The 16517-nt window shown below is 38.6% G+C and overlaps 1 protein-coding gene across 3 annotated transcripts in view; it reads left to right on the top strand.

Moving 5' to 3' along the window:
- MTMR4 (myotubularin related protein 4) overlaps positions 1–16517 on the top strand; it is a 51532-nt gene that overhangs the window by 10482 nt on the left and 24533 nt on the right. For 2 of the 3 annotated variants that reach the window (XM_087717320.1, XM_087717321.1), the window contains one exon: positions 1677–1742. In XM_087717320.1, coding sequence (XP_087573446.1) covers positions 1740–1742 — 3 coding nt within the window. In that variant the 5' untranslated portion in view covers positions 1677–1739. Of the gene's footprint in view, positions 1–1676; positions 1743–11693; positions 11816–16517 lie in introns of those variants that run through there. The other variant, XM_014073253.2, reaches the window with a different exon arrangement.

The raw sequence follows: 16517 nt of genomic DNA, 5'->3' as shown, positions 1-16517 counted from the left end.
ATTTCAACCCAAAGTTATTCTTTCCAATTTAGCAAAATGGGACTAAATTTGGTGAAGAAGGTGTAGCTGATAAAAGAATATTTGAAGTACAAGATGAGCCAGAGCAGTGCAGGGGTTGCGAAGAAAAAATAAACCTGAAAAAATTGCCCAAATATACCCCTCTTTGGGATTAGGTAGTTGGATATCAACTTCGAATACAGGTAGTCCTTGACTTACAACCACAATTGAGCCCAAAATTTCTGTTGCTAAGACACTGGTTAAGCAAATTTTGCCTTGTTTTATAAGCTTCCTTGCCTCAGTTGTTAAATGAATCACTGGAGTTGTTACATTAGTAACACAATTGTTAAGTAAATCTGGCTTCCCCATTGACTTTGCTTATGAGACAGTTGCAAAAGGTGATCACATGACCCTGGGATACTGCTACTGACATAAATATAAGTAAGTTGGCAACCATCTGCATTTTGATCATGTAATCATGGGGATGCTGCAACAGTGGTAAGTTTGAAAAACAATGATAAATCATTTGTTTCAGTGCTGTAAGTTGACTATGTATATTCCATTCTAAGTTCCCTTTTTGGGACCTAGAAAAAAACATATGCAACTTGTAACACTGTACACATAATCATAACATGAGGGGAAAGCAGAAGCACAGTACATTAGTTCATTGTAAAGAAGAAATAGATATCCCTCCCATGAGCCCTGCCAGTAAAAAGATTGGAAACAGTTCCAGAAGTGACTTGTTTCCCATACCTTCTTGTTTGCAACCCAGCAGAAGGTCAGCATAACTTAATAAAAAAGAACACAAGACAAAATTCAGTATAGCAGGAAAAGTCAGCTAATGAATGATCAAGTTGGAAAATGGACTAGATTCATTGATAGACTGAGGAAAGAAGCACTGTAGAAAAATACATCTGGAATGTATCCCATGGGAGAGGCAATTAGATAGTTTGATATGCTGCAAAATATTCTATTCTAAGCTCCTCCCCCTCCCTCCTAGTCACGTGACCAGAAAGGAGTGTATGCAGCGTGCTCTGTGCTTGCCAATACAGCCATGCAGAAAACTTGGGACAATTCGAGAGTGAAAACACACACATTGTATACTGGGGCAGCACAAAAATATCCACTCTGCTCAGACCTGCATGTAATAGTACATATGTCCTCTCCAGAGTCTTGCAATTGAGGAAATATACAAACATTGTAAAATATAAACATATATGCACCCCAATTAGATTCCCACAGATACCACAAGTGCACATTTTCATATTTAACTGTAAATAATTGATTTAATGCAGGAGAGTAAACCAGAAGCCAGATCTTTGTTTTGCTAGATTTTCTGCTTAGTAACTAATCCCCCCCCCCAACATAGACACTATTTTCTTATTACAGCCAGTTGTTGAAACATGCTTTAGGAACAGTGGTAGATTCATGTACTTTGTTCTTTCACCTTTGTAGCTTCAGAAAGGGAGGAGTTTAACCATTTACTTTCTCCTGCTGTTTAGGAGAATTTCATAGTTTCATTCTGGCTACAGTTTTGCATAATAGGCTGTAATATATTCTTATAATTTAATACTTTAAATAATGGTGCTGTAAAACATCTTTTAAGGAAGATTTGGTTTTGCTTCTGGTTGCATTTCGCTCATCCATTATCTTACCTAATCTTGCTTTTTTCCCCCCAGTAGGTGGATCTCCAGCAGCAGTTCTGGAAAAAAATCAGAGCGGGCCAGGAATCGGAGAAAACCATGGTGAATATGATTTTTATTTCTATTGCATTCTGTTGTATGTGTTGGCAAAGCAAATGTAGTGCTTGGAGAGGATTTTTTCCATAATTGCTTGATGTTTGGTTTCTGTAACAGTAAAGGAAAGATAAGAACATGCTACAGAAAGAGCTAAAATGGAGCTGATCCAAGTTCAAGTGTTGCAGAACTGGGGTAGATACAGCATTTTTCAGGTAGAGTAGGGTTTTTCTAGCTTTTTTATTGTTCATTTTTTCTGTGATGTGTTGATTCAACATAAAAGGGATGCTGTTTCTATTCAAAGAATTTACACTCTGCTAATAAAGACAGGGATATGGAAAGAAATTGGGTAGGTGTCAGGGGGAACATCCATCCACAGGAATGTAAAAGGAACTACTCTAGGTATTTAGTTCTATGGGGAAGACCTTTATAGTGATTACCAGTAAGCCACCACATTTCTTCAGTTTAATTGTCTACATATTCAGTCTTGCGATTTTGCAACTTTCTCTCAGGATTTATAATTTTCTTCAAAATTCTAAATAATTTTCATGGACATGAACATTTCTGGGACTTGTTTCAACTCTCTATTTTGCCATAGAATTATTGTTCCCATACAGTTCTCTAAAATATTCCTCCCAGCATTCCATTAGCTTAATTTCATCCCAAAGCATCCCATCATATTTATTTTAAATTCCATTCATTTTGCTTGAGGCTCCTTTAGGTTTTTTCCTTCTCTTCCAAAATATTTTTTAATTCTAATTAAATTGACCACATTCTTTGCAACTTCACATTTCTTTTACCATTTTCAACAGTTTTTGTCTTTTACCTCAGTTTACAGTTTCTACTCATTCCATTAAACATCCATATTTCCTACTAACATAACTCCACATCCTTTCATTATGTTCCAAACAATTTCTACATCATATTTCTTTATTTCTGCTTTCTCTTCATTCTGTTGGAAAATTAATCTATATTCTGCATATGGGAGGTATCATTTCTCTTCCAACAGCCATTCTGCTCTTCCAACAGTCACTCTAGTTCCTTTCACATTTTTCCTTTTCTTGCATATCATTTTTCCCAAGATCTAAAAATACTTGGAACGTGGGACACTGCCAAGTTATGACCTGTCCCATATCAAGAACATCATAGCACTTCATAGCATTTGACTAATTTGTTCAGTCTTTCAGTTTAAAAATACAGACAGCCATACTTTCCAATTGATTTTCTATACATGGATTCATTTATGCTTAATCCATGTATTTGAAATAGACACTTCTCTTAAGCAGGTATTTACCAAATAATAACTTTTTATTCATTCTTGGGTTTCCAAATGGTCCAGTAACTTTTTCTGTATTTCACATGTCATTCTCATGCATTTAGAACAGGGGTGTTAAACTCGCAGTCTGTGGGCTGGATTCATCACGCACTGGCCACGCCTGGATTAGTGAAGGGGAAAAAAAGTCGTGATATGTCACGTGACACTGCGAGTTTGAACCCCTGATTTAGAATGTTGCAACTTTTCACAGAACTCATTCCTGATTCTTCCATTATCACCATTCAATGAAGTGTAAGCTAATGCAACTATTACTACCTATCGATTTCTACTTTCATATGAACTCACAATAAAATTCATGCTTTTTGATATTCTAATGTTTTCATTCATAATTAAAACCTACCCTTTACTTCCCTGAACATATTTCTGAATTTTATTCTACAGAATGAAACTACTTCATTCAAACTTATTTTGCAGTTCATTCATTAGTTAATACACCATATATTCCTTTTTTATTTCAGGTTGCAATTTTCATATGCCATGATCTTCACTGTGTGGGTCCACAGATATTGACTTCCCATTATGACATTTTCACGTAATGTTTTTTAGTAAGTTAAAGAATTTGTAGGCTTGGTTACCTGCCATTCATGCAGCATTTTCTGCTAGTGGGAAGGTCTGAAGCAGTTGGCCAGTATGACATAAGGGCATCGAGGTCTAGTTTTATTCCAAGCATACTCATACAATTTATGTGAGGAACTGTTTCACCCCAGTGGAGTTGGCCTGCTCCACCTTCGCTGACAGAAGGGGCATGCTGCGGATCCTGTTGATCAAGGAATTTTTGCTAGCAGGTCCACGAGGAGAGCCTTTTCCGCCATCGCTCCCACCCTCCGAAACATTGTGCCCCTAGAGCTGAGATTCCCCCCACCCCAAATCATGGCCTTCCAGAAGGGCCTTAAAACGTCGCTCTGCCGATTGGTCTGGAATCCTGATGGAGGTATTCTATACTGCAGGTGGTTAGTGAATTAGAAAAGATTCTACATGCACCCCATATTACTTCTTTCCTTAGCTATCTTTGTTGTTTTTAATGTTAATATTTATCACTTTAATGTTTGATATTGTTGTTTTTATTTTGTGAGTTGCCTAGAATCGCTTGATCGGGAAAAATATAAATTTAAATAAATACATACATTCTGCGGAAACTGATCTCTAATCTACAAATCTTGCAGTTGCATACACTTTTAGTGATGCATCAAGATTTACAAAAAGTTGATGGTTGAAATTAAATGATAAACTTCAAAACAAATAAATGTGAAAATGTTTATTTACATACAAAAATTGAAAGTGCAGATATAGGATGAGAAGCATCTACCTTGGAAGCAGAACATGTGAAAAAGATTCTGTGTCCTCAGTGAATAATACAGCTCTTTTGAAAATTTGTATAATTTCCAGACTGCATTAGCAGAAAAATACTATTTAGCTTACAGGAAGTAATAATCCATTATTCTGTGTTAGGCTATATGAGGAATGTTAAATTGAACTTTAGGTGCTGCATTTTAAGAATATTTGCACATACATGTAGTCCTTGACTTACAACAATTCATTTAGTGATTGTTCAATGTTACAATGGCACTGAAAAAGTGACTTATGACCGCTTTTCAGACTTATGACCATTGCACCATCCTTATGTCACGTGATCAAAATTCAGATACTTGGCAACTGAATTATATTTAGGACAGTTGCAGTATTCTGGGGTCATGTGATCATCTTTTGTGACCACCTGACCAGCAAAGTCAGTTGCGAAGGCAGATTCACTAAACCACAATGTTACTAACTTAACAACTGCAGTGATTCAGTTAACAATTGTGGCAAAAGAGGTCGTAAAATGGGGCAAAACTCACTTAACAACTGTCTCGCTTAACAACAGAAATTTTGGGTTCAATTGTGGTCATAAGTTGAGGACAACTTGTAATAGCATGTTCAGAAAAGAGCAGCCTGGATAATGAATGATACAGAAACCAAGTTTTATAATAGTCAATGCTAAGAAAAAGAGCAAATTAAAAAACACTATGATAATTGTGTTGTCTGAAAGCAGTGGTGGGATTCAGCCAGTTCAGGAGAACCAGTTGTTAACTTTCTGAGCAGTTTAGTGAACTGGTTATTGGAAGAAATCATTAGGGCAGAGAACGGTTGTTAAAATTATTACCACTGCCAGAAAGCCTGTTATGGATAGAACAAATTTGTTCTGTGTTGTTTCGAAGTGTAAGTCCAGAACCATGGAAATTATGGTGACATTGGGACATTCTTAATGATGAGTTAATTGGCAATGGAACTGAATTCCAAGGTTATAGCTTCTGTCAGAGACATTGTAACTGCTATAGTGGCTGACTCCCTTGAAGAATTAGGTTTCTTACATTTCTTTTTTCTAACCAGAAAGCATTAAGAATGGGATGCTGAAACAAGATAGATTGTGAATATGGTGAATTTCTAGTCATTGGAAATTAGTTGGGGGAAGAATAGTTGATGATTAATGAGATAAAAAGTGTAGCACATTGAACTCATATTGAGGAAAAGTTTTTTAAACACAGATCCTTAGTGTCAAAGAATTATCATTGTAGAGAATGATCAGTGGCCAGAATAACAGAGTTGGAAGGACCTTAGAGGTCTCTAGTCCACCCTCTTGCTAAAGCAGGAAACCCTAGAGCATTTCACTCAAATGGTTGTCCAATCTCTGGTGTCCAGATAGGTAGTTTTGTTTTGAAGGGTCACAGTTTAGTAAAATCATTATTTTATATCTTTGATTATTTTCTTCATTGCCAGTCCTTAAGTACTGTGCAGCAGCAAGATTTAACTAAAAAATGTGTCCGCATTACTTACAAATATGATAGTAGAAAATAAAGATAATTTCTTTTTATCTGCGGGTGGTAAGACCCCATAACTGAAATAGGTGGTGGCAGCTTAAACAAAAAGGGTGATAATGCTCCATTTGGAAACTATCTCTGAGGAGTTTAGCTATTAAAAGAACTATGGTATCAAGTGCCCAAGAGAAGGGGTAAATATTTAAGCCAGAGAGAAAGGGCTACTAGTACTACAGCATCCTGGATTGCTGAATCTGTTTTGAGCAAAAAGTGAACCAGATGACTGCCAAAGTTCCTTCCAACCATGATTCTATAAAAATGCACATTAACTTAAACTCTTTGTCATGATCTTTGTGTTTTACACAAAGCCTACATCAATAACTTTCTCAAGCTGAAGATTTTTTATAGAAACTCTACTCTGTCCACTGTGGATATAAACTACTGGTCCTGTCATTTTCTTTTAAGCACTGCATAAGTGGGGCATTGGAAGCATTCTGTATCTCTTTTGAGGTCATTTTTCTTTTTCTGAATCATCATTGGATTTCAGAAGAGAGAAAAAAATACCTCAATTGTCTGTTGGGAATATTGAGAGCCTTAACATTGGTGCTATTCTTCCTGTTAAGCTCTCAGACTTATGACGTATAGGTAGTCCTTGACATATTTGAAACAATGACAATGCTGAATCAATGGTGGTTATGAATGGTCCTTGAGGTTCTGGCAATCCCAGTATTGCTGCAGTCACAAGGTTATGATCTGAGTGTTTGGCAACTGCTTCATACCTATGACCCGTTGCAGCATTCCACAATGACATGATCACCATTTGCAGGCTTCTTTATTGGCTTCCCCAGAAAGTCAGTGGTTAAAGGTTGCAAGTCCCTGGGCTAAGTCTCCCCCACCTGTGCATCATCTCCCAGGCTCTCTGCATTGAACTACGGTTTTCATATACCCCCATGCCATACCTCTCATGCACCCCGAGCATCCTTCCCAAACTTGTCACACCATTACTCATTGCTGGAGCGAGAGGTGAGCAGGTGGGCAGCATGCTTAGTGCATTGGGGTAGGCGATGGGGAGGTGTGTGTGAAAATGAGAAGCCCCCGACTGCCGCTGCCTCCCCAGTGCCTGCCCCAAAGAGCTCTACCCACCGCTCGCTTGCTTGCCCACCCATCTGCCCAGCTCTCACTCTGGCCGCCCGCAGCAATTTATCTCCATGGTGAGTTGGCCATGTGTCTTGCAGCAACTTGACAGAGGTTGCTTCTCTCCTTGATTAGTTTCCACCCATTGCTCCTTGTCCTATTTTCAGTTGCTTTGAAGAATAGCTAAACTCCCTCTTCTTTATGGCAGCCCCTGAGATATTGGAACCCTGCTATCATGTCTCCCCTAATCCTTCTTTTTATTAAACTAGACATACCCAGTTCCTGCAACCGTTCTTTATACGTTTTACCCTCCAGTCTCCTAATCCTCTTTGTTGCTCTTCTCTGCACTCTTTCTAGACTCTCCACGTTGTTTTTACATGGTGGCGACCAAAACTGGATTCAGTATTCCAAGTGTGGCCTTACCAAGGCATTATAAAGTGGTATTAACACTTCACAGGATCTTAATTCTATCCCTCTATTTATGCAGCCAATGTTCCCTCTAAGCTGCGGGGCTGCGCACGTGGCAACAAAACACCACTCAGCAGTTTCCAACTGCCGCACAGTGGTTTTTGTGAGATGCCTTCCATGATAATAGGAGAGGAGAGCCAGCCCGGAGACAGCAGCGATCCAAGCAGTTCTAGGTCCACGAGGCAGAAAGTAGCTGAGAGAAGGGTGCAGGGGTTGGGAGAAGGCATGGTACGGGCTCCCAGCAGCGGCTGCTCAGATTTGCCATGAGAACTCGTCTCTCCTGCCTCTTTGCTTCCCCGTTCAGTCATTGGGCGGCAGATCAAAAGCGGGAGCCAAGCCAGGTCATTCCTTCTGAGAGGCAACTTTCCCATCGAATGACTCGCTGCCCTAGACTCAAGGAGACTCTCTGCAGTCCCTCTTGCCTGGCCGGGATGCCAGCAAGAGTGTTGGGCTGAAGGAAGGAGGGATACATGCGCTCACTCTCATGAGAGAGGGGGGGGGGAGAGAGAGAGAGTTGGTGGGCAGACTTAGCACTTTGTTAAGTTTGTTTCTCTGTGTGTTGTGTATATATACATGTCTCCATGGGTGCTGTTAAGTATATCTCCTTTTGGAGACTAGAGTTGAGTACCAGAAGGTAGCAAGGAATGTGCCCCTGAATAGTCACACTATCAATTACAGCCGCCGAAGTTAAAACAAGGATAACTTTACTTGCGTTAACAAAAATAAAGTAGGATAAACATTCTCCAAAACAAGCGATAAGTAGTGTTGAATTATATACACAGTCTATATGATACAACACGTTGGTTTACAGGTGCTCAACTCACGATTCACCATGTAGACAGGTAGCCACCATCCAATATACAGTATTCAACTCCAATAACAAGCATGGAGAACATACAGGAACAACCAGGAACAAACAGTAGTAGTTCCTACTCCCTCTTATGGCCGATTAAAGCAACAGCATCCAATCGTATCTCACTTGAGCATTTAAAGTGACAGATACATTATTTCAATCATGGCTTATATATAACATCCCTAACAGGTGCAATTGTGCAAGCATTTTTATCCTCTTTAAAAGAATTTTTGGATTTCTCCTCACCAAACCTTTAAGACTGAAAGAGTTAAAGTTGAAATATAAAGAGATTGTCAATCGCCATACTGTTAGATTGATAGGCAATTATGGACTATCTTGATTAGATCCTCCTTAGAAAGAGTATGCTACTGTATGGTTGAGAAGAAGATCAAACTTTATTCCATGGAAACCCAACAAAGTTCATAGGGAGGGTTTCTTTCAATGATGGGATTCCTGGGTCAACAGTGAATATCAGTTATCAAAAATGTAGGTAGAAAATTAAGCAGACAATAGGCAATTACAAAAAGGGAAGCCAACTTTCTGAATTCTGTTTCTTTGCACTTGATGACATAAATAGTAATGTTCTGAAAACCTGACCTAAATTACTATATATTTTAAATAGCTGTAAAGCTATGCTGAAAAAGTTGTTCTCAAGGTATTGTGATAAATTCAATGAAAAGAAGGGAATTCTTGATGAACTTAAGGAGAAATGAGAGTATTGGATAGTAAATGGACAAATAAAATTACCAATCAAAGAGAGTACTTGCACCTCAGGGTTGAAATGAGATGTTCTCTCATTTCTCTCTTTCTCTTTGTCTCTCTTTCTCTCTCCTTCTTTCCAACTCTTCTGTCACTTTCTCCTTCTCTAGCTCTTTCTGTCTCCCCTCTTTTTTCTTCGTCTCTTCCTCTCTCCCACTCTTTTATCACTTTCTCTCTCTCCCCTTCCCCCTCTACTGCCCAACCTGTCCCCATACTTATCTTCGACTGATCATGTTTGCAATAATTTACCTTCTTTTCTAAATAGGCGCAGTTCCCTTACCGGATCCCTCGCTCACTCAAACACACACACAAACACACATGCACGCATGCACAAAACCATTTTTCTCCATTCCAATTTGGATCCTATAAATCAATTGCTCTGTGAAACATCTGTGAAAAAAATTCAGGTGCTCAGGCATGAAAATGTGCCGCTCAAACACTATACTTTTTCGGACACACTGAAAAAAATTAGAGGGAACATTGTATGCAGCCTAAAACTGTGTTGGCTTTCTTGGCAGCTACTGCACACTGCTGGCTCATATCTAAATGATTGTCCACCAGGACTCCAAGATCCCTCTCACAGTTACTACTATTGAGCAAGTTACCACATATACTGTACCTATGCCTTTTGTTTTTCTTGCCTAAATGTAGAACCTTACTTTTAAAATGGTGTAATTTAGAACCATTAAATTTCATTTTGTTAGATAGTGCCCAATGTTCAAGTCTGTCAAGATCCTTCTGTATCTTGAGCCTATCTTCTGGAGTGTTGGCTATTCCTGCCAGCTTGGTGTCATCTGCAAATTTGATAAGTTCCCCCATCTATCCCCTTGTCCAGATTATTGCTGAAGATGTTGAAGAGTACTGGCCCTAAAACAGAGCTTTGGAGTAATTGCAACTTATATATACAGTAAATGATGAAAATCTACAGTAAAGCAAATGAATGAATTTGAATATTTTGGTAAAATGTTTATAAGATGGGAAAATGGATAAAGAATATTAAGATATGAAAACTATGATTGAAAAATAGTGAGTTAATTGTGTTCTGTTGCAAGGAATAAATGCCTAAATAAGTGAAAATGGCATGTGTAAGGATATTCTTCCTCAATTCAAAGTTTCTATTTCGTTATATCGTAGCCCATATTGAGTGTTAAGAAAACAAAAAGTAAGTTGTATGCAATGGGAAATTTAAGTGTATGTGATAAGAAAGAAAAGATATGGTCAGGAATGAATGAGTGCTGAAAGAATAAGGATTGAATACAAAAGTAAATGACTCTACAAAGGAAAGGAATGAAAACTATAAATAAATGTAGCTAATGGGATTCATATAACTAACTAGTACAAACTTGACTTTTCCAGAAGGGTTTTGGGGACTGATTGTATACATGTACATATATATTACGTTTGCCAATGTGTGTGCATTTGTCTGTGTGTTTCTGTTTTTTATTGCCTGGTCGTTGTTTAAAAGTAAACTCTATTTTTGTTTTATTGTTATTTTAATATCTGTAAACTACTTGAATGGAGGATGGAGGCATAGAAAAATTGTAAATTTATTTTTAATTATTTGGCTTATTATTTCTTCCTCCTTTTCTATGCTCTAGTCTATACAATGTTGCTTACCTTGAAAAGCAATAATGTGATGGTTATGTATGTTTGTAGAAACTGGCAGTTTCTCTTGGTCTTCAAAAATGATGGGCTTCTTCCTGTATTTTTTGTTTAATTGGAATTTTCAGACAGACCACACCTCAAGTGTGGTACAAGGATGGATTTTTGTATTATGAGGGGACTGATTTAGATCACCTTGGTAGTCCTTTTGTAACAAACCCAAAGAAACCCCTTCCCCTATAGCTACCAGAGGCATAGCTTTTGAAAGCCAGTTTAGAGTAAAATTTAAGTATTATGGTATTTTAAAATTAATTTTGTCTATTTAATGTATATGTCCCAGAAAAGCTTTAGCTATAGGTCAGAGGACATGTTGAAAATGAAAGTATACAATTTGTGTACACAGTTGTTCCCAGATTGTGTCAGGTTTTCTGTGAACTAGGGACGTTTCTGAGATGTCAGCTGTATATTCTTTGGCACATGGCCAGAGGAGATTGCAGGCCTAGCTAGCTATGCAGCAGAGCTGGCAGATCCTGTGTCCCTTTGGCAGAGCTCTGCCAGGAGGATTTCCATCCTTACTGTGGGAATATAAGCACCAAGCTGAATCCTGACTGTTTCTTTCCCTTACTGTAATATACTGAGCTAGGTGGCGGCTGCTATTGTTCCCAGACATTCCTGCACATGCTGCCTGGCTGCTAAGCTGCATACCAAACAGTCTTGTGCTGTAGCCCCACGATAGAGGACAATGAGAATTGCAGAGCCATGAATTCTCCTCCGTCGCTGACGTGATGACTCCATTTTCTGTGTTTGCTGTCAGGGAACCCCTAGCATGGCAGAGCTTCATCTTGGTTTCATCAGAGGGAGGTGGAGTCTCTCTTCCTCCTCCTTCTCCTGCCTTTCCCTCCCCTCCATTGTCGGCAGCTGCTGAAGCAGCCAGCGCACCTGCTCCCGTCTCTGGCGACAGAGATGCTCTAGCCGTGCTTAGGAGGTTGCTTTTCTCATAGTCCGTCTGCCTGAGCCATTGATGCCAAGGGGGGCAGGGGAAAGCAATGCCACTTGCATGCCCCAGGCACAGCAAGCTGCTTTGGAAACGACCATGACTCTGCCGGCCCGTGTCTCCTGTTCCATGCTGAACTGCTTTGTAAGTAGGTTCCCATTTCCCACCCTTTTCTTCTCTCCAATGACTGCATGCTAGGCTGCTTCTCAGACTGCATTTCTCTCTGCATTTGATATTTTGGGATGGGGGTGGAGCGGCGGAGCCAGGAAGAAAACGTACTGTCTGCCTGGAGACATATGGCCCTTTTTACGACTCTTCCTAATGCTTGGGGAGTGGCTCTTCTTCCCCATTCTTCTTCCTTATCTTCATTTTACCTGCTTCTTGTTGATATCCTAGTTCTGTTTTTGAATAATTCCCAGAATATGTACCTCATCGTCACCTTACACGTTCCAGTTGGGGTTGCCAAATGTATTCCAGTGATCTCACTGAAGAAAACTGTCTGAGCAAAATGTACAAGGAGAAGTTTGGCTTTCATAATCTAGGGCATTACTGTATTCCAGTATATTGATGTTGGCCTGCTGAGAACAGGTTCACATTCCACCTACAGAACCTGTGATTCCCACTTTCTGGCTGCTTTGTACTTCATTGAATCACAGCCATGTAGCTGCCAAAGGGGTGGTTTAGGTTTACTGAGACCTGGGTCGTCCTATTAGAATTCCCCACTGTGCTTGCTAGCATGTATTAAATCCTTTTGTGATATAAGGGAAGATGGAAAGTATGCTGCTTCATATTTCATACCCACTTCATACCAATTGAAGCTGGCCTCATAAAGTAGGCAGCATTTGGCAGCATGTCTCAGTACAGTTACTCAGCATGGTGCTCTACTAACCTCTGGCCTCCAGAGTACATTCTGCTAGGATTCTGACATGAACCCACTGAGAAAAAAACTTGAGGAAGAAGCATAATAAGAATAAAACTTATCTGAAAATACGAGTTTGTTGGAGAAGTCATGGGAATATTTGCTGGGAGGCATAAGGGTTCTCAAGGTTAGTTAGCTGTTTACAATGTCATATAGGTGAAAAGTTGTCCAGATTCTAGCTTTGATGATATTGTGTCGGTGCCCAAGATGCACAGAACCTATCCGTTGCTAGTGTGTCTGAAAAGAGGTTTAAATGGGCAACCGTAGGGAAACATTTGTTCAGTGACAGAGCAGACGCAAATGTTAAAAGCAGGACAGACATTGTATTATTCACTCCGTCCAATTGGCACGATAATCAATAAAAGTGCTATATACACAGGTTAATAAAAGGGAATGGATGCAAAAGACTGATCTGTGCCCTCTGATTTCCCTGGAGGTGTGGTCTCAGGCTTTATAGGTCTGGATCTGGTCAGTGCCTAAATGGGAGGCCAGTTTAGTTTCATTTACTGTAAGTAGCAGGATCGAGAAATATAATAGACAAATGTTAATTTAATTAAGATATGAAAACCTTTGCTATTTATGGGGAAAAATATTGAGTACGTATTTAGATGAGAGAAAAATGACATCAGGTATCTATGAAGGGGTGTATCTGTGTCTGTGTAGTAGCTTTGGCATAGCCTACAATGTTTATATTTCCAGGACCAATATGATAAAGTGTGTGTGAACACACATAGTTGTAGATTAAGATTAGTTTTAGCAGTTTCATCCTATATGATGGGATGTTTCTGAGCATATCTGCCTGACTCCTATTAGTAACATGTCGTTGGGAATGACAATACAATGCAATGCAATGTAATGCAATACAATAGCAGAGTTGGAAAGGACCTTGGAGGTCTTCTAGTCCAACCCCCTGCGTAGGCAGGAAACCTTATACCGTTTCAGACAAATGGCTATCCAACATCTTCTTAAAGACTTCCAGTTTTGGGGCATTCACAACTTTTGGAGGCAAGTGCTGTTCCACTGATTAATTGTTCTAACTGTCAGGAAATTTCTCCTCAGTTCTAAGTTGTTTCTCTCCTTGATTAGTTTCCACCCATTGCTTCTTGTTCTGCCCTCAGGTGCCTTGGAGAATAGTTTGACTCCCTCTTCTTTGTGGCAACCACTGAGATATTGGAAGACTGCTATCATGTTTCCCCTAGTCCTTCTTTTCATTAAACTAGACATAGTTCCTGCAACCATTCTTCATATGTTTTAGTCTCCAGTCCCCTAATCCTCTTTATTGCTCTTCTCTGTACTCTTTCTAGAGACTCCACATCTTTTCTACATTGTGGCAACCAAAACTGAATGCAGTATTCCAAGTGTGGCCTTACCAAGGCATTATAAAGTGGTATTCATGTGATCTTGATTCTATCCCTCTGTTTATGTAGCCTAGAACTGTGTTGGCTTTTTTGGCAGCTGCTGCACACTGCTGGCTCATATTTAAATGGTTATCCAGTAGAACTCCCAAGATCCCTTTCACAGTTACTACTATTGAGCAAGGTATCACCTATACTGTACCTGTGCATTTCGGGTTTTTTGCCTAAATGTAGAACCTTACTCTTTTCACCATTGAATTTCATTTTATTAGATAGTGCCCAATGTTCAAGTGTGTCAAGATCCTTCTGTATCTTAAGCCTGTCTTCTGGAGTGTTGGCTATTCCTGCCAGCTTGATGTCGTCTGCAAATTTGATGAGTTCCCCATTTATTCCCTCATCCAAATCATTGATGAAGATGTTGAAGAGTACTGGGCCTAAAACAGAACCTTGGGGTACTCCACGGCGTACTTCCCTCCATGTAGATGCAGTTCCATTGAGGACTACACGTTGAGTGCGGTTGGTCAGCCAGTTACGAATCCATCTGGTGATGATGCTGTCCAACCCACATTCTTGTACTTTATCTAGTGGTAGATTATGGTCTACCTTATCAAATGCCTTACTGAAATCCAAGCAAACTATATCGACAGCATTCCTCTGGTCCACTAATTTTGTCACTTTGTCAAAGAATGCAATAAGATTAGTCTGGTATGATAAGAATAAGTACTTAGCCTTTGCATCTATTTATTTGTATATTAGGGACCAACCAAGATGTTGAGATCTAATACACAATCCATTATGCTAAGAGTATTCCTATCATGAGTTAGATGCTAACATCTTGAATCACATCCATTGCTACCTGACATACTGTGTGTTGTATATTTGCACTAGCAGTATGCAAGATATATTGGATAGTTATTTATAGGAGAAATAACTTTTGACTAGAAATAACAGTTGTTTAATATATACCGCTCTCTTAAATTTTAATTATATGTTACTGAAAGCAGCTTTCTCCCTGATTTTTTTTAATTTGGTCCTTTTTTTCCTCAGTTTCAAATGGCTAATATTTTTTAAATTAAATGTGAATTTATTGATATTGTGAAATATTAATGTGAAATATTAAGAAACCTGTGAAATATTTAGAACAATTGATGTACATGGGTGTTTTAGTCTTGAATTTCAAGGGATTGTATCATTTTCAAGGTTTTTTTAAAAAAACATTTAGATGAACTGATACTTTATTGATTTCTGAGGGCAGAAGTGATTATTGGATTAGCAGGAAGCAACTCCATATCACTAATTAATTTTACTCTCCTAGCCTTCAAGAAAGGCATAAAAACACATGCTTTCTTGGGACGCACAGAGGAGCATATAACTAGGGCTATTTCATTAATTTTAACATTCTTTCTTCTTGTAACTTTTATATATTGTTTTTATGCTTTTTATATTTTATTGTACACTGTCCAGAGTCCCTATGTGAGGGAGATGGGTAGTTATTAGATATGATAGATAAATAAATATAAATACATTCAGTTATCAACTTCAGAAAATAGTATCTCCAGTTTCAAATGGAAATGTTTGGCTCTATAATGAGCTAACATTTTATGCTAGCTCCACAACAGCTTTACCATTTTTTAATCTGTGCACTTAACGTTATTTTATTATCTGGCTTAATGCTGCTTTTAGTGATAACAGTTGATTATACCTGGCAATGAAAATCTTATATCAGATGAAGAAAAATGGAATACCATTCCTGTTCCACACACAAATATAGGAACATTTCAGGTTACTGGACCACCTATATCAGCATGATCTACAACAAAAACATATATCAAGATGAAAGTTCTCATACAAAACTACTTTATACCAGCTCAGACTAATAATCCATCTGCCTCAATATTTTTACACAGACATTTTTCCTTGTTGTCTCCCCCTCCCCGAAACTCGGTCTCTTTGGTGTAGTGCATAAGTTCAGTGCTGGTCCTATCATCAAAAGCTAGGATTAAATCCATTTTCCTCTTAGTATTTTCTAAGAAAAGGTACCAGGCATTATAAGAAAATCCAGATAATATGATTTGCAAATACGTGTAATGCCTTGATTTCTCTGATATTCTTTTTAGAGGTGAATATTTATCCTTTAATAGTCTATTTTTTTCTTCCAAACAGTTTTAACAACATAGACATTCTTCATCTTTATCCATCATGATCATGTAAAAAATATGCAGGCTAATCCTGGGGCTAGTTCGAGAATTTTAGGTATTTTCCAATCATGCAAAGCTGCTATAGCTTATTTACTTAAGAGCTTCTTCTGTATACTGAAAAAAATTGATTTGAAACAGAAAAATGCAATCTCGCCTAAGAAACTACCCGAGGGCTTTCCTGGGCAAATAAGAGCAATGTTAGGAAACTTTATTGTTTAGAATTTTAAAAATCCCTACTTTGCACAAATTAAAATGATACATTTCTGCCAGACCGGAAAAAGTGATGGGACCTATCCACAGAACAAATCTAGCTCATTTAATAACCATTTAGTCTCACTGTAGCCTTGTGAAACCTTCACAATCAGAGAAAATGT

This window comes from Thamnophis sirtalis, unplaced genomic scaffold, assembly GCF_051295495.1.
Source record: "Thamnophis sirtalis isolate CommonGarterSnake01/CBP01778 unplaced genomic scaffold, rThaSir2_p1.2 scaffold_6, whole genome shotgun sequence".
NCBI lineage: Eukaryota > Metazoa > Chordata > Lepidosauria > Squamata > Natricidae > Thamnophis > Thamnophis sirtalis.
This window is presented reverse-complemented; position numbering and strand designations above follow the sequence as displayed.